A 19,438-nucleotide genomic window follows, 5' to 3' on the forward strand; every position below is an offset into this window, starting at 1 on the left:
AATGCATTTAATGCATCTAACCTACTGAACATCATAGCTTAGCCTAGTCTACCTCAAATGTGCTCAGAACACCTACAGTAACCTACAGTTGGGCAAAATCATTTAACACAAAGTCTGTTCTATAATAAAGTATTGAATATTCTATGGAATTTATTGAATACTGAATTGAAAAACAATGGTTCTAAGTGTTTCAGTTGTTTACCCTTGTGATTGCATTGGCTGACTGGGAGCTGCAGCTCGCTGCCACTGCCCAGCAAAATGAGCATCCAAACTGCATATTGCTAGCCCAGGAAAAGATCCAAATTCAGAAGTATGGTTTCTACTCAATGTATATCACTTTCACACCATCATAAAATCAAAAAATTGTAAGTCAAACCATCTTAAGTCAGGGACCATCTGCAGTGGTTTTTATGATGTAAGACCAATGTGTAGCACACAGACATAACTCTCCCTGTGCCATCTCTTGATTATTGAAAAGGTGTCATGAGAGGTAACCAAGAACGTCTTATCAGATAGAGAAATCTGAAGAGAGCACAAAACTCTAGTGTTGAAGTTTCCAGGAGGCTGAACCTCTCCATTTCTCCTGACTCTTGAAGTACAACCTTCATAGCGGATCAGATGCCAAAACTGTTGACCTTATTGTGTTACACAACAGTAGGGCAGTGTAGAAAAGCATAGGCCCATTGAACTGGTTTCTCATTCTCAGAAACAGCTTATTTTGTTAGCAAGAGGACACTCCAGAAAGAAGGGCAACCTTAAGAAAGAAACCACTGAAAAGCAATTGGGGGTGGGGGTGGGTTTTGCTTTTCAGAATACTACCTCTCACAATTTAGCATAGAAAGGGCTTACCTTTTCTGTTTACCCCCAGAATTTGCCGTGTTTGAGGTATGCAGAGAGACATGCAATTCATAGTGCGTGGCTACATCCACAGTACCTAATGTAGGCCTGGTGCAGTATATAGAATAAAAAAAAGTATTTGGGGGGGGGGGGTGGGAAAGATGGATGGATATAAATAAAGGGCAAGGAGAGCTAGAACTGCAACTCTTCAGCATTCTCAACGCACTGTGCAGAGAAGGCATGGTTAAGCAGAGTTCTTCGTGGAATGTTACTCTGCACCCTCCCCCCCCATACACAAGTTTTTTTTTTTGACAAGGACCAACCTTGTAATAATAGCCTCTGCCTCCTCAGATCTAGGTGCCATGATTTTGAAAGGAAGTTTCCATAGTGAACTGAAATGCCATTCAACTCACAGCATGCAAATAACTGATTTGAGGCAGATGTGAAGTCTTCATCTGTACCTCCTCCCACGATGTTCCACTAACAACCAAAAGATCTCATTTGTAAACAGCTACCTGTCAGAATAGGAAGGTTGGAAAGCGAGGTGAGCAGATACCGAGGCTCGCAGTTAGTCTTTTTAGATTAACACATTCAACCTCTACACAAGCCCTGAGGGTGCCAGTTGTTTGCTAGAGACTGATCTGAAAGCCAGATAGTATCAGTCTCAAGGACTAAATACCATGGTCTTAAGGATTCAAGTACAAGGATCTTCAAAATGAGCCACATTGCCAACACTGTCAGTCTCCAGGGTGGAAAGATGACAGTCATCTGCAAAGCAAAAGGTTTTGCATAGAAATGTCATTTAAATACAGTGAAAATTATGTACTTAGTTTTTCAGATGTCCAGAACTTTTACCCATAAGCTGGGACAATGATAGGCAGAAAAATAACCAAAATAACTAAGAAGGACGTTTAGGTACAGTTGATGGGGAAAAGTATGGTCAAGCCTATTGGGAAGATGACCTAATTTTATCTGACCCAGCTCAGCACATACTAATTCAGATCAGGTCTCTCCTTTATACATGTGCTGTGCCTATCTCAAGTAGACCATCTAGACTACACTTTTCAGCAATAAGGCCGAGTCTGTATCTGAAGTCAAGTAAGGTTTTTTTTTTTTTTTTTTAAAGACTGTATGAAAAATAAAAAGCCTATCACCAATAGAAATAGGTTCAGATGGCTCAGTTCTCCCTGCTTTTCAACAATCTAGCTTGGGATAAGCGAGTAGTTTTTATCATTCGTATCTCTTAGTTGGTCAGCCAAGAGAACCTGAGAACCTACCAGTTTTATCAACACTTGAGAAAAGGAACCACCTTAAGTAAAATGCCAAATCAATGGAGGATAGGTGTCTGTTATCCACTTTCCCTAGATAACTGAACAGAGGCCAACCTGCGTGTAATAGCCAGTTCCCTCGCCCCTCCCATTAAGATGATTACCATTACACTTCCTCCAACCTGAAGACTAAAAGGGGAATAGCAGAAATAGATTACACATTTCTCTACTTAAACAAAAAAATACTGCCTAATTTGCATTTTAAATATTGCCCAAAAAATGTCTTTACAATCTGATGCAGAATTTACTTTTAAAATATGAGTGATAGGGTAAAGTTGATATTAAAATATTAAAAGGACTTTAAAAATAAATCCAATTGTTGTACTTAGTAACCACAGTGGTTTCACACAATAGGACGTTTGTGTTTAACTCACAAAACTGACAGTATGTCACGCTGTAGCATCAGTTAAGGAGTTGATACCCACCATCTACCCCCAAACCAGCGGTCACGTCATTAGCAGATTTCTATCCTTACAGATTACACTGTAGTATGGAGGGGATGGCTCTTGACTCTTATATTTTAATCATTTAATGGCTCAGATGAACCTGATTTTATTGCATTTAATAATAGTGTCTTTCTAAGTAAAGAAGGCCCCTTGCCAGCAAGCTCCTCCAACTGGTCTAAATAACCTCTTCCCAAGAATCAAATGATTCAAGAAGCAGGGACTGTTGCTTCATCATTTCACCTTTCAACAGAAGCGTATGTTACCATTCTTAAATACAAGGGAACACTCCTAAGATCTTTACCAAATGCAATTCACGCCACCAATATCCACCTACTATGGGGCTAAAAAATGATGGAAATAAGCAGACTATTGACAAGTAATGAAATGAAAAGGTAACTTAAAATGCGTGTTCATGCCTTAAAATAGAAATGAATTAGAAAATTGTACCTTGACTACAAAAACTGCACCTAAGAGGTGGCTGCTAATAAAATAGCCTGTCACAAACGAGTCAGCATTAGAACTCACAGACTCAACTGGCAGACGTGTGTGCGTTTGCATGTGGGTGTATTTAAAGTGATTTCCAGCAGATTTTTAACCAGCGTTAAGTTAACGTTGTTGTTGTCTGGGACAGGATATGTACTTGTCGGGGGTTTGTTTCCATGGTCCAGGACACAAAAACTCTGGACACAAGGTAAAGAAGAGCTTCGCAATAAATAAAAAGGCAGGGATGGGCCAGAAAGTTATTTTTAGGTACCTTTAAATATAAATTGAGTCCTAGAGGCAGAAAAGTCATCTACCTAACACTGGCACATTTTAAACATGATTAAGACTTGTAGGTCAAAATCCCAGTGACAGCACAGGGATTTTGTTGTTGTTGTTGTATCTGAGATGAGGAGAGCATCTTAAACAGAATTCTGTGACTTAAACTTCATTTAAATTTCCCCTTGAGCTTAAAATTGGCATAATTTTGATACCAAAACTAAGTTTGAATAACCAATACATAAAACAGAACTGGCTAAGTAGGAAAAAAATTTTTTTTCCAAAACAGAATCCCAAACCCCAAAAACTTAAATAAGGGGTGCAGGTAACAGAAAAAGAGTCAAATAAAACAACAATGGTTCCTGAATTTAAAGGAAGGATGCCCACTTCTCTCTCTCAAGAGGCAGACGGTCAGCTGAAAAATAAAAACATTGTATCAATAGAACACTCCAAATTAAAAAAATGCAGCCATCTTTGTTCATGCAATATCAAATGTTTAGAAAAAAAATCCCAAACTTCAAAACAACCCATAAAGCTAACAAAAGGAAGGAAAATTGTTGCCCCGATCTTATGACCTGATTGACGGTTGAGGGTCCTGATAGGGCCGTTCAGAATGTCACTCATGGGACAGAGGTCTGCTGTTAACAAGAGATCAAGTCTGTGGACCCTCAGATTAGGGTCCATGCTGTCTTCAGCCCGTGAGTTCTTGGGTCAGCAGCTTCAAGAACATGACAGCTAAGCAAGAGGATCCCAACACAGGGCTACCTTTGGTTTGGGCCCAAGTTCTCTGTTTCACTCAATTTCCTTTTAAGTAGTAGTATTAGGTATTACTGTTTTTGGTGGTGATAAGTCACTTAAGTAACCACTATGGGCAGTGGTTTGTAAACAGACATTGACAAATACAAACAGCAGTGCAATATTTGACCCAGACTTTAAAAGAATAGGAGGCGATGGTGGAAATGAGGTAACTCTTCCCCAACACGTGTGAACAGACAGCTCCTGCTCTTCTAATGCTCTATGTCCATTAGGAGAGAGTAGGGCTTGTCAACAGGATGGTTACATAAAGAAGAAGCTACAGAAGAGAAAAAAGAAAGGTTCAGATTCAAATTTGATTCTTAAAAGGCTTAAAAAAAAAAAAAAGGAGCTTCTCTACAACGAACTGTGAAAGAACAGCAGTGTGTCAGTAAAGGGATGACTTCCTCAAGCCCAGCTGGGGGGTGACGCCTCGGCTGGGGCAGTGGGGCGCTAGTCAGGGTGGAAGGGGACGGGAGTCGGGGAGAAAGGGTGGCAGAGACAGTAATATGACGTACAGGACATCACGTGGCAAGCATCTTGGAGGAGCTGGTGCTGCCCAGATGGTAGCATTTGAAGTCCAGACAAGGTAGGAAAACACGAGACTCTTTCATCCCTACACTTCTTTTATCCAACATTATAAGCATGTGTACATTTGCATATCAAACAGTGACTAAAAAGAACTCACAAAAGGGCACACAATGTTTGGGTAAAAATATATTTTCCCCCACTTTATGTCTTGGCACTAGTGATATATGCATAGATTACCTGTCCGCCACTCTCCTACCTTAACAGACACCAAATTACCAAGCAAGTTTGCTAAGTGATTACTTTCATACTTGAAAAAATGATATGCTTCACATCAATACAATTATTTTAGTTTTTTAAAAAAGACAAGTGTCTAACATGCAGTTTACATATATGACAATTCTGCATTAACACTGAAAGTAGATTACACACAGTTTTAAAAACACATTGGTTATTTTCAAACAGCAAAATGACAATGATCTACAACTACAGTTTAAGGCATATCAGCATATTTTAAAATTAAGAAATAGACAAAGTTCTAATGCTGTTCACAGCTTAATCTTCAACTTATTTTAAAAATTCCCTTCATACCTACATATAATCTAGACTTTGTACGTCATCATTTCCCCTAAAGAGTCATCACATATGTATCCTGTCAATGGAACCGAGACTTCTGGAAGCTGAGACTTGACAACTTCAGACACTTGCAAATGGGAAAGCAAAGGGATCCGAATGGACAGTTTTGGTAGGACCACACAGAGACAGTATGACATGGGTTGGTAACAGCTGAAAAATCCGATTCAACAGTTTGTATATGAAACACTTATGGATATGTCAAGAAAGTGAGGAAACCGAGTCTTTGAGGTGCACAAGATGTGAAGCGTTACTGCTGGTGAGATCACAAAGCAGAGAAGGAAGGTGAGTAACCTGTGCCCAGCATTTTGTTAAATGTTCCCCTGGTTGAGGTGCCCTTTCTGGACAAAACCTTGACCAATTAATAAAGAGCCTAAGTTGGGAAGACATAGTCTCTAAACTGCCAGTAAATTCTCCTAAGTGCTTTTCCATCACATCCTACCGCACTTACAACTGTTACGGGTATCTAAAGTCCAGAAGAAGCAAAAAGATGGTCATTATGGTTGAACAAAAGATGTGGGGAGAGGCCAGCAAGAGCTGGCCAAAAAAAAAAAAAAAGGTGATCCCTGCCAGTAGTTAGCACAAGGGAAAGACCATTAAACCAAGATCACCAAAAATTAAGCGATCATAAAGGGAGCCTAGCATAAAAAAAAAAATTTTTCCTCTTGCTTTTTCTCTAGTGGAAGGTAGTAGTTTCTCATTCTAACTTTACTTACACAGTCAGAACCAAGGACCCTCTGGGAATTCCCCAGCAGTCCAGTGGTTAGGACTTCGCGCTCTCACTGCCGAGGGCACGGGTTCAATCCCTGGTTAGGGAACTAATATGCCACAAGCCGCGTGGTGCAGTCAAAAAACAAAAAACAAAAAACAAAAAGCACCAAACCAAAACAAAACAAAAAACCTAGAAAAAAAATGAAACGCTAAAAACCAAAAAAAAAAAAAAAAACCAAGGACCCTCTGTAATATCCAATGAACCCACAATGCTGTGTAGAACACAGACTGGGGTTAGTAATTTCTGACTTGCACACTGATATTAAGGAAAAGTCAAATCTCTGTGTTTCTTGGGAAAAAGATATAAATGTGAGCCATTTTAAATATATTTAGGGTTTTTGTCTGTTTTTTAAAAAAACAAAGGATACTCAAACCAATACCTCCCTACCCCCCTCCAGGGAAAAAAAAAAAATCCACCTATCCCATTTGTTTCTCTAATTTTAAAAAGTCAAAAAGGTCTCAAAGGTTTCTTACTGCCGTACTTACATGCAAAGGCGAAAGCACATCCAATTAGATTTGAGGGTATCATTTATTCCGTGCAGAGCCAAGGACTACTGTGAAAAAAGGCACAGATACAGAAAGAAGAGAGGGCAGCAATAACAAACCAAATAGGGCCAGGGAGCAGGGGCAGAAAAAAGTTCAGAAGCAATGCATTTTTTAAAAAAGCTTTTATATGTTTTCTTTGACTTTTTATTCCCTGACTCTCCATATGATTTATTTTTCTGTGAAAAATTTAATGGGAAAAAAAAAAATCAATCCAATCAATCAACAATCTTGGAATCAAAAAGTCAGCTGGATGCCTTTCGTGGCTAGGCTCACTTTAAAAAGGCTTTAGTGATGCATGTAAAATGAAAATTTTAAAGTGATGCATTTTTAGAATTTAGAAGTGTATTTCCTGTTACAAGGCACGAAAATGCTCACACAAGCAATGGCTGGAACAAGCATACAACAAAAGTATTCAAGCTTCTGTCTGGTGCACAGCATCTGAGCAAACTCAGCCCATGGTTAGAATCAGCATGCCGCTTAATAGCCAGCTTCAGACTAGAATCATTAAAAAAGCAAAAGCAAAAACAAAAACATTGGTCCAGTAGCTCCTAAGCCTGTCTTTATACCACTATTGCTGCTTCTGGTTTGCAGTTTCTATCCCAGCTTAGTTTCGGCTTCCATGAAACTGATTTCTTACTTTGCCTAATTACGCCTAAATCAGTTCATGGACGACCATTCCTTCTGTCCCATAATAGTGTGGTTGAGGATAAAAAGAAGGGAAAAAAAGTCTTCATTGGAATCAACTAGAGACTTATTAATTAAAAAAAAAAAAAAAAGTGTGTGTAAGTGTGTGTGTATTCTATCCTATTTGATTAATGTATGACTAGTGAAGGCCAAAAGGAAAATGCAGAGGTGAAGTATCAGGTTCATGAGAAATGTTATTCTTTCAAGTAAGAAACAGGAGACTACGGAGTTAGAAAGCTGCGAGTATCTTGTTATTAGAGGGGAAAAAATCAAGGAAATGAAAGGATAAGCCTCAAAAAGGAAAAGTACAGAAAAGAGATTAGATATGCCCTTTTCCATACAAATTTGGCATGTAGTCTATGTCCTGCCATATGGTTAAGTCCTAACCCTTGTTGATGGGGCACTGGGCCTTAAATGCAAAGAGCAGGTAGAGTTAGTCTTGGTGAAGGAAAAGGTGAGGAAATTCCTTCAAGACAACTGGATTTGAAAGACCAGCCGTTCTATTCCTTCATGCCTTTACTGCAAATATCAAAAAGAGACTATGCAAGGAAACTGGATGTGAAGCTGAATTTCTGCTTTCTTGACTTGTGGGTTTATATTATGTTCCTTCCCATTTCTACCTTAAGTTGACAAGGCCCCCTCAAACTTGCGCTGCAGATGATACAGTTTATAACAGATTTTCTATCTTAAATATTTCTGGAAAATTTCTCCTCATAATTATTGAAAACTGTTATTAGAAGCACTCGATATCCTGGAATCAGTCATTAGGCCCTCCTCTCTCAGCCTACTGAGAGCAGACTTAGGCGTGTTTATGAAAAGACTGGATCTTGTAAGTAGTAAGCAGGTTGTGGAAAGCCCATCATCCTTAGTAAAAGATCCTTCTGCTAAACGAGGTTGTCTGATCCAGCCTTGGAGAGGGCTATCTGTGAGAGCGCCAAGGTTGCCCTGACACAAGGGAAAAGACTCATCATTTTCTTATTACAACCCCACTTGGCCAGGATTTGAGACACAGGGGTTCAGACACATTTTTAAAGCCATAAGAGGAGACAGTCAGTCTGAACAGACCCACAACCCAGGCCAAATAATGTTATTATAGTAATAAAAAAAATCCACGCAAGGGTAAAAGTCAGGTAAAGCTTACCCACCGTTCTGCCTACATACAAAGCAACCTTGGTTCGGGGCAGGTGTGGAGAAGAGACAGAGGGAGTTCAGGGCCTTTCGCGTCATGGAGACGAATAATCAAGGAGAGCAAGTGGTCATGGCTATTCAGGTTTATAGTCAGCTGCTGAGGCGGTGAAAAGTTTTCCTGTCAGACGTACATGTAGCAATTTAGCCTCCTTCCCTTGGTCCAAAGCAACATAAAAGTAACAGAACAGGCATGCCTCCTGCTGCCACTCTGAACAGGCATAAAAGGCAAATCATTTGCTTTCCAGAAACAAAGTCCGGCTGCACATAGCTTTTGCTGTTATCCCCTTGTTCTATCATTTTCCACCACCGAACAACATTCAGCAAAATGAGTTAATAGTTATATGGTGTCTGGGAAAGGGAAAAAAATAAAAATAAAACAAAATAAAAGGACACAGATGGCAGAGATACAATATTACTGCAAAAGCAGGTGAATGCGGACCATCCTTGGCTTGCCAGGCTTTATGTGAAGCTTGCACTGCAAGTTAAAAAACAAAACAAAAAAGTTAGAAATAATAATAAATTAAAAGAAGGAAAATTAGGAGCGCCAGCACCAGCATTCGGTGATGGTGAATGCTCATGCAATGATTATGGAATTGACAGAAATTAAAACCAAAAATTTGAGTAAGCTATTCTACATGACAAGCAAAAGCAAAATTTTAATACTGAATTAAAGAACACGTGGTTAGTTTCCGTTTGCAGGTAATTCAGAATTCATGAGCGACTTCTTGAAACCACTACATGTTCTAGTGAAAGGATTTGCTGTTTGACTTTCTTCTCAAATAACACAAAACCATTCTCTATTAGATTTGGGCATCATGTCGGTACTGAATATACAATAAATGTCTTTCAACAAGTAACTTGGGGATTGGAATATAGTGGATGGAGGACATGCTATTAATCTACTTGGGAGGGGAAAAAAAAAGGACAATCATATGGTTACAGCTAAAGCAATGCCCGGAGCCTTCCCCCTCCTAGGTACAAAGCAATGCCAAGTCCAAGATTTACATGTCTAATTTGAGGCAAGTCCAAAACATGCAACTTCATTCCTTAGGAAGAATCAAAATATTCTTTTAAAAAAGAAAAGATGAGTGGATGATTGTGTAAACTATAGTTATCAGATGTCAGGTACAGTTTTTAAATGATAGATTTTTAAAACTTTCTTTTTGGAATGGATGCATGTTAACCAGCAAACTGCTGGCTGGCAACTGTGCAAAGTTTTCAGAAAAGATGAACACTGAACAACTACTGAACAACTTACCCTCAGGCACCCCCACCACTGAGGTGTAGCCGCAAACAAGGAAAGTGACTTGGTGGCCAGAGATGGCAGGAGGCGGGGGTCCAGCTAATGGCAGTGCCAGGGTTAGTTCTACCTTGTCTGTAATCTTAGGAAATGTTACATGCTCTCATGCCACTAACAGGTCAAGGAGAAGTACAAAGCCTTACCTACGTTAAAGAGGGAGCGTGTCATTAGAATGGAAAAAACGGAATTTAAAACTATTAGAAAAACGAAGTGAAGCTCTGAGGTGGAAGCATGGCAGGTGAATAAATACGCATCTCTTTTTAAATTCTCCCCCTGGAGCAGCTCCTAAGCGGCAAGTGTGGTGACTCCAGCCTCTCCTCCAGCCACACGAGGAGGAAAGAGCCTCCCATTTATTTTCCAAGTACTGTTCTGGTTACCCTGATCACTGTCTGTCTGTGGTCCTCTCTAACCAAAACTCTCCACTGGCAGCAAGGGAAGTGATTTTTTTTTTTTTTTTTTTTTTAACTTTGACACTTCAGGCCTCCAACTGGCAACTGCTTTCACTGTTCAAATGGGGAAGTGTGGAAAAGCTTAAGAACCTAGAAGTTACCGAAAAGTACGCGCCCTTGTCAGGCACAAAATCTGGTGACTATTGCTCACCAAATTAAGTCTAATTCCATTAATAATAAATGAGAATGTATAAATAAGGCTAAAATAGAATTCGCACACACTTCACATAAACTTGAAAAGCATTATACACTGCTAAGGCCCAAGGCTGGGAAGAAAATAACCTAAAACGTTCTATAGGACAAGAAAAACCTCCTTGCACGGAGAAGTCTGTGATTAGATACTTTTTAAAATGGAGGCACAGTACTGGTCAGCTCTCGGAATTTTTATTGCTTAAAGGCACATCCAGTATACATGAAATATCCTTGGAACATTGCTGGTCTTCCATAAACATTTTAAGTTCTAAAACATGTACCTTTACGCACTTTAGTGCTTCAGGGTAAGAAAAACTCGACTTTGGGTTTCCTAAACCGTGAGTCAGCAGCTTTTTCCTGTTTCATTCATGCCTATAGATGTGTACACACACACACACTAACACACACACACACACACACACACACACACACCCCACCTATTTTTATCCTGGGTTAGTTTGGATCAACAAGGGAATGATGCCAAATGGCTTTCGTTTTGTCTTCCCTGGAAGAGTCACTCATCTCTGAATCTGCATGGGGAACGTCACCATTAGTGACCGATGCTCTCCAAACATGTGTAGCTACAAAGTGCTTTCTTGAACTGGATTATAATCTAGGCAGTTGTTACTCTCAGAATTAATCCAGCATAACTAAATTTTCGGCCCCTGGAGTCCTTTGACCACGTGGGTCTGTACCAACCCCATTCAAATCACAGCTCACCTACACCAACTACTTTCTATTGCTTAGAAAATCTGCTTGCTCCCCTGCTCTCTTCATACATTTCCTGCTGGCTCAGAGCTTGGAAAGTCAAGGTCTGCAAAGTAGAATTTCAAACTTTCTCTGTGCATTTTGGTTCCTACCACAGGAAACGTAACAAGATTCCTCGGGGACAAGTCTGCACATCCACTCAGATTAAGTGAACACCACTATCGAGCTCACTCCCCCGGGATAGGACTCGATTACTGTGCAGGCTCAATCCTGTCTGCCATATATGTCTAAGAATGTAATTCTTTGCCTACTCCAGTACCAACATTTTTATTGTTTACTTAGTTGTCAGCCTTTGCCCTAGAACCTTAGCATCTAAGGATGAAGAGCAAGAATCCTGAAACACACCCTCAGAGGACCACACCTTAAACAGACAAAGCAGGGTGGCATCCATGGGCTCACCACCCAGCTACCACTAAGGTTTTCTTCAAAGGCATCTTATTGACCACTGTGCTTACTGTCAAACCAATAGTAATTGTCATAAAGTGCCACCCCCTAGTCTTTCAGGTGATTTGCTGTAAAGCTTCAAATCACAGCAGAATTTCAAGGAAGGCCCAAATCTCCTACTGGATTCAGGCCACTGCTATTGGAGTATCATAGGAAGTGACAACTCAAAAGCAGAATCTGACCCTTTGGCACCTTAAATCAAGGCCATATTTAAAAAAAATTTTGTGCGGGTACAGGTGTGTCTTGAGAATTGGTGGAGGTGTCTTAACGGGCATTTTGATCCCATTTTCACAATAAAACGATTCATCATCTTGTGGAATTTAGAGGGAAAACTAGTGGCCACTAGTAGTTCTTCCAAATCTTTCATTTTTGAGAACAAGACTTTCAATGACTGGCTTCTTAAGCCTTACAACAGAGAATAGAAAAATAATTCTAACAATCATAGTTTTAGGATGCTCTTTATCAAGAGCCGTGAGGATTGTCTCCAGAGAGTAGTGAAGAGAAATGCACTGTCTTCTCAAGAGTCCTAGTGTTGCTGCAGAAGATGCTACTGGAGACGACAGGTTACTCCAGTCCTGATGGCTGGATCGTGTGGTCAAGTTTTATAACTTAGTGTCTGTGTACCCTTTAGAAATACTTTAAAAACCTTTGTCGTCTCCCCTGCACTGTAGAGAAAACTCTTGCTTTTATCTTTCTGGTAATAGACCAGTTTCCAGTCTGTAAATGGGAAAAGTAGAGACATGCAAGAGGAATAAATTGTTAGAGGGCCCCGCTGCGTGGGGGTGACACCCGCTTACTTTTTCTTATCCTTGTCTTTCTTGGTTTGCTGGGCCCCAGACTGCTGGGCCTGGGACTGTAGCAACTGAGCTGCCGCCTTCTTCTTCTGGAAATTGTTCACCTCCTCCTCCAGTTCCTTCTTCTTGTCTTCCACTTTCTTCTTCTCTTCTTGGTGTGTCCGCTTTAGGAGGTCGAACTTCTCGTGGAGCTGGAGAGAAGAGGAGGAAGACAAGCTTGGTGGAGGGAATGGGACGCTTACTGGCGTAAGGCTACCTGGATCCGTTCAGAAGCAGAACGTGTGTGTGCCGCTGCCCGTGCTTTAGTTACACGAGTGAGGTACCGTCTGGGGCTGAGCCAGGCCGAGGTGGTGAAAAGCATCCCTTGGGGCCCTACACACTGTTGAAACTTGGATCGCTTAGCACTAAGGGGAATCTCTGTGCACTTTTTCTGATAATAAAATACGTGTTCATTGTAAAAAGCATAAAGAAGAAAATAAAAATTATCCATGGTCCTAATAAGAAACTCACCCTAGTGGTAAGAAAAGTTCTTTACTTCTGGTCCTTTTTTGAAAAGTATAATCTATATTTACTTAGAGACTTACACAGTGACTACAGATATATGTATCCATACTATTCAAATAAGAAGAGTATGTGGAGAAATTTCTGGCCCTTGACAAACTGAATTTAGAAAATTATCACAATGCAGAAACAAAAAATGGAAGGGGGCTTCCCTGGTGGCACAGTGGTTAAGAATCCGCCTGCCAATGCAGGGGACACAGGTTCGAGCCCTGGTCCGGGAAGATCCCACATGCGGCGGAGGAACTAAGCCCGTGCACCACAATTACTGAGCCTGCACTCTAGAGCCCGTGCTCTGCAACAAGAGAAGCCAACGCAATGAGAAGCCTGTGCACTGCAACGAAGAGTAGCCCCCGCTCGCCGCAACTAGAGAAAGCCCGCACGCAGCAACAAAGACCCAACCCAGACATAAATAAATAAATAAATAAATAAATAAATAAATAAATAAATAAATTTACATTTAAAAAAAAACTGGGAGGGAGGGGAAAATCCTTACTATTTAGATAATTCTAGAATTTTTACCTAGCATTCAACTTGATACTTAAAGCCAACAGCAAATAAGGCTCAACTTTCCTTTCTCTGCAGCAAAACTAGGGTGAGTACTTACCTATTTAAATAACCTCTAAGTTTCTTATTATCTACCATCAAAGGCAAACCTATTTCTTGCTCTCTCTCGCTGGGGTGACTGTTACAGCAGAAATCCATGGGGCCTGATTCCAATTGATGTTTGCTCAGATAAACTCTTATAAATTTTAATGTGCCTCAGTTTATCTTTTTTTTTTTTAATTTTTGGCCACGCTGCACAGCATGTGGGATCTTAGTTCCATGATCAGGGATCGAACCCGTGCCCCCTGCAGTGGAAGCGCGGATTCTTAACCACTGGACCGCCAGGGAAGTCCCTCAGTTTATCTTTTAACAGGGTAAAATGAGTAATATTCATTGAGCTATATCAGCTAAAGAATTAATTGGGTCATTTTAAAATCTGAAGAGAATTGACTTTTTAATTCTGAACTCTGCTAAAACTGTAACTTACTATAATGAAAATATTACTTAAAATGAGATCAAATTACTACTCATTATAATGTGAAATAACCTGTACATCTGAAAATATTCATTGTTATTTCATTTTATAATATTCTATGCACACGTTTAGCCGTGTATTTAGGGTATTACATATAAGAAACAAATATAAGTAAAAAGGATGCATTTAATCAAGTGACCTTAAAAGTTTCCACACTTCATTAATCTAATGGCAACTAAATTAAGTTCTTGGTTTAATTTAAATAATGGGTGCATTATAATGAAATATACATTCATCTGTGCAGTTTTAGGCAGATTTTGTGTGCTTAAAATATTTTAAAGTGATAATTTGTGTGTCTGTGTGCTTAATTATTAGAAACAACTTTGTTCCATATCAAAAGTGATACACCAAAAACTATACTTTGTGTTTCAAGAAACTTCTCAAAATAAAACTCAAATAATCAATAAACACTTCTTTAGAAATAAAAAAGAAATCCGTGGGAACCTCTAGGATGCAGCTACCCTGGCCTGGGCGCGGGGAACTAGAGTCAGCGGGACACTGGAGCCAGGGGTGTGCGTCCCAGAGGGAAGCCAGAGCACAGACACGGCGGACGGAGCCCGTCCCCCATCAGACAGGGGCGAAGGGCCCTCCACTGTTTAGCTCAACTGAGTTGACTGGTAGACTGAGACAATAATGGTCCCAGAATTGCAAATCTTACGTTTCATCACTTGTAAATTGATGAAATATGGAGTTACAAGGAATGTGGGATCAGGTCTGGAAACCTAAGTTCTAGCTTTAGTCTTGGCTTTGCTACTGACTAGGTATGTGACTGCATAAATAACTTAAGCTTTACGACACTCAGTGTTACCATCTGTGAAATGGGGATAAGACTGGCTGCCCTACTCTTCGTACCAGGTTAGTAGGCCCCTCGTGTGATAGAATATATGTAGCAAGTGCTTAGAGCAGCACGAAGGCCTGTCTCGTCTGTGTCTCCCCCGGACGCAAGGACAGATGGCTTACCTCTTTCTCTGCCTCTTTAAGTTCAGCTTCTTTCTCCTTCACTCTCATGACAAACATCTGTCTCATTTCTTCTTCTTTCTTCTGAAGTTCTCCCAGAAATTCATTCCTTTTTGCTTCGTATGTCTCCTGAAGACTATTCAAAAGCCACAAACCAAGGACAGTGTCATGAAGTTGCATGATAAGAAATTTCAGTCCAGACAATTCCTACCCAGCCACTTCCTCAAAATAAATAAGGCTGCCAACTCACCAGGTTCAAGGACACACAAAATGGCACCATCTTCTTTTTAGTTATGTGGCGATCAGAAAGACAAGCACGTCAGGAACCAGAGATGAGGCAATAAGTACAGTGTAGCACTAATGGGATGTCTCCTACTGGCCAAGCTGTATGCTACATACATTCACACAGGGGAAGCCTGGGCTGGCCAGTATCTCCCAGTTCAGTACCACGTAGATACTGAAGACGTGATTTAGAATTTTAGAAGATGGAGGGGGTGTAGGGAGAGAAATGCAGCGGCACTGGAGCCAGACAGATCCACCAGGGTTGGTTTTGGGTTCACAGCAATTTACTGACTGATCTTGGGAAGGGCACGGCCTCTCAGCCTCAATGTTCTCTGAATACAATGCCTTCCGGGGCCCATGATTTCGGGAGGTAAATGTGGGCAGAGTGAGTAGAGCATTTGAGATAATATCGGTGCTTAATAAGTGTTACCCCCGCACTCCTCTTCCTCCAGCCCCCAATTTAGAAAACAGACTCAGTGAACCATCTAAAGAGACAACAGTGTATCTAAAGATATTACAGAAAATTGCTGCTCTTCAAGTGGTATTACCAATTGTAAATAGAGCAGGGAGGAGTTTGATTTTTATTTTAAAACTTATCCTCCCCCTGACTGTCTACAGAACTTGGGGCCCAATATTTTAAAGCAAAGGCCATCACTCAGTTTTACCCCCAAGTCAGAACAGATATATTTACAGAAAAATCACCTTTGGTAACACAACTTAGGAAAAAAACAGACACCCACACCCACGCTCATACAAACAGAGATACATTTGCCGGTAATTGCTATCTCTATCTCTCCCTTGCAGTTTCCTTAGAACAAGGGTTGTGACAGTTACACAAGTCTGCAGCAGGATTATCCACTTTTACCCAGGGACCAAATGCATCCAAAGTGCTGATTCCAAAATGAAGAGCACCTGTGGATGACCCCAGGCTCCATGCAGAGCCACCCCAGCATTCACACTTGTCCATGTAGAAGGAGAAAAAGAACATTCAGGTGGTGGAGGGGCGTGTGCATGTGGATATACGTTTATAAAGAGCAACATACTTACAAAATGCATTAATTAGGATTGTTTATACGTCTATAATCAATGCTCTTATTGGTTGCTGAACAATCAGTTCTCCTGCCCTCAAGAGTGTCAACACTGCCTGGGTAATGGACAATCACGAGTTGGGAGTTTCTGGAGGTATATTTGGCTTTCACATTATCTTAGGAGACAAAAGCAAGTTTGGCCGACATTAGTGTTGGCTAATATTAATAGCAATATTTGGACTTGAAATTTAAGCTATATAGCCACAGAGATAGAGAAATGCATGGATAATGAAACTATAAAATAATTCATGAGTTTGATTTTGCTTGTTAGCTTCTAATAAACTCTTTATCACTATCATTTGTGTCAGAATGGCCAAAGGCAGAGGATGACTTGTCCCTGCTATGAAATTTTGGGGGAACCCAGTTTTTGTTGATTTTAAGATAATGAATCCATCTTCCTCTTCTTTCTTAACAAGCAGTGGAACACCTAGTATAGAAACACTACCAAGAAACATGACCCAAAGTGTGTTCCAGAGATCGCTAGTTTCAAGAAATCTTCAAAAGTGGGGTTCCCAAGTCAAAAGAACAAAAGGAAAATGCAATGTGTGACCTCCCTTTAGGAGAGCCACAGCGCACGGTGACTCCCAAGCCCTGCAGCACGTCAGGGTCGCCTGGGCATGTTTTACTGGACTTTTCTGAGCACAGTTTCCTAACTCCACACTTGGAGATGCTGACTCAGGATGTCAGGAGAAGGCAAAAGTAATCTGTATTTTTAAAATGCTTCCAGGTGACTTGATGTAACTAGTCTGCCAACCACTGCTTGTCTTAAGTGCTCTGAAAAGTCCTTCAATTAAAAAAAAAAAACAAAAACCTGTTTAAGTCGATTCACTTAGAGCCAAATTTGTTTAATTGTAGAAACTTTTGTTAAGTGACCCACAAAGAGAAGGTCCTTTGGGTAATGCTACTGGAATTCTGAGACCTCGCAGCATGACTCGACCTGATCCAGTCCCAACCACAACCTAGCTTAGGCTCCAGTTTCTGGAGATCCATTTTCAAACTACGGGTCATGACCCAATCAAGGGTTTTAACCAGTATGTTAAAAAGTTTAGAGAACAGGATAGAAGAAACCAGAATGCAGTGCAAACTCTAAGAGCAGGTATCACTTCATGATATGCGTATACTGGATCACGATGTAGAACACATTGGATAGTGAAGGTTGCAGCCCAAAGCTGGAAAGCGCATGTTCTAGAGAAAGGATAAGGAGCGATATTGCCACCAGCCAGATGGCCTCAACACATGCTGCTTATTAGATGGCTGCATCCGGGGACAGGAACCAGCTTTGCAACTCTGACACTGGAAATCATAAGCAACGTATGAGAAAGAAATCATAAACCCCCCACTCCAAGGAGTCACCTGCAGTAGGTTTCTTAGCAATGCGGTCACAGATCCTATTCCCTGGGCACCTGCGGAAATCCACACGTGAATGAGAGACACCAGAGACCCTCCCCTATGCTTCCAGCCACTGAAAACCAGTCCAGAAGGAACTGGATCTGTAGTATCCTCTCAGATACCTAAAGTGATGATACCTTTTGCAATTTCTAGCTCTTCCAACTTAATTTTTAATTGTAGTTATTAACACCCTTTTCCAAGTGAGAAGTGAACAATTTTTTCATGAGGGTTTGGGCTGGTTTGAAACTGAGGCTTTTATCTTCTTATTTTCTTTTAACAGCTTTTGGGAGAGGCAGGCTTTGCTCACGGAGGTCAAGGGAAGGGAGAACGGGCACTGGCACTCCAGTTCATCTTGCACTCCGGTAATTCACGTAGCACCGTTCTCTCCCTGTTACGGCTCCTGGACCGCCCAGCGGGGGGCAGGCCAGAGCACCGCACGCCGCAGGGGTTTACGGAGGAACTTACACACGCGAGTGTGTTATCCTTACAACAACGCAGTGACGTAGCTATTATTATCACCTCCCATTTTACACATGGAGAAACTCGGACACAGAGGGGCTTAGTAACCTGTGTAGGTCACACAGTGAAGAAGTGACAGAGCCGGGATTTTCAGCCGGGCCACCTAGCTCAGGTGGGAGAAGTGAGGCCTCCATGCTCCTAAAAATGAATGGTCTCATGGGCCCGAAAACTCTGTGATTTCTTGAGACAGGGGCAGTAAAGGAGCACTTTTTGTGACCTGACAGGTAGAGTCAAGGAGAAGGTGGTGTTTTGAGGTGAGGATGGAGTGTTAGGAAGAGGGCCGTGGCATCTCAGGAGACAAGCAGCAGGGACAAGACCCATCCCCGCCCCCATCTTCCCCCAGTGCCAGCCAGAAAGGGGCCAGGGTCTGGGGGACCCGGGTCCACGGAAGGCATGGGTGCTCTGGCTGGGGTGAGGCATGAGCTCTGAGGCTGCAGGGCAGCAGGTGGGAAAGATGCGCGCAAGAAAAAGCAGGTTGACGCCTGGACATATACACGTGTAGTGACAGAGAGAAAGGTTCTACCGCAAGACAAGAGAGACACAACTCTGAACGCAGGCAGGTTGAAGGAAAGCACCGGGGACAGATTCAGCTTTTGTGCCCGGGACGTACTTCCAAGGCTTAAATGCGGCCTGTTCCTGTGCTCGCCCAGCTTCTGGTTTGGTTTCGCACGGTGTCATATATTCAGGGGAGCGCCCACTTACGGGCCTCGGCTTTAGAGGCCACTCTCTGCTTTATAAACACATGGTATAAACACAAGTGGCACCCAGAGGGCAAGTGGTGGACACAGGGTGCCCAGAGGGGAGGACGGACTTCACTGTACACCCGTGAAGGGATCCTCTACTTTGAGGATATAAAAGCCTTGAGTCCTTCACTGATATTCCTCCAAGCTCACCCTAAATTCACAAGGAAAAGAAAGTCTTATGTGAGCATCCAGGCGTGATGACTTTGAAGGCGTAATTCTGGGAAATCCCTTAAATTAACTGTGGCTTTTGCTTTTCCTTAACTGTGTCGTCATTCACGCAGGTCCCCTCCTGCACCCTCAGTGTCAGGCTCGCAGGAAGTGCTGGGGAGGCTGGAAACTCCTCCAAGGGAGAGGCTGGGCCC

The 19,438-nt window shown here is 41.5% G+C and overlaps 1 protein-coding gene across 3 annotated transcripts in view; it reads right to left on the reverse strand.

Annotated features, from left to right (window-relative positions):
• Positions 1 to 3,059: 3,059 nt before the first annotated feature.
• SEPTIN11 (septin 11) overlaps positions 3,060 to 19,438 on the reverse strand; it is a 92,007-nt gene continuing 75,628 nt past the window's right edge. The window contains exons 8-10 of one of the 3 annotated variants that reach the window (XM_068542795.1): positions 15,059 to 15,191; positions 12,463 to 12,650; positions 3,060 to 3,785 (exon numbers count right to left, since the gene is read on the reverse strand). In XM_068542795.1, coding sequence (XP_068398896.1) covers positions 3,782 to 3,785; positions 12,463 to 12,650; positions 15,059 to 15,191 — 325 coding nt within the window. In that variant the 3' untranslated portion in view covers positions 3,060 to 3,781. Of the gene's footprint in view, positions 3,786 to 3,821; positions 4,443 to 4,864; positions 8,988 to 12,462; positions 12,651 to 15,058; positions 15,192 to 19,438 lie in introns of those variants that run through there. The other 2 variants (XM_068542794.1, XM_068542793.1) reach the window with 2 other exon arrangements.

Source organism: Eschrichtius robustus, chromosome 4 (assembly GCF_028021215.1).
Source record: "Eschrichtius robustus isolate mEscRob2 chromosome 4, mEscRob2.pri, whole genome shotgun sequence".
Classification (NCBI taxonomy): Eukaryota; Metazoa; Chordata; class Mammalia; order Artiodactyla; family Eschrichtiidae; genus Eschrichtius; species Eschrichtius robustus.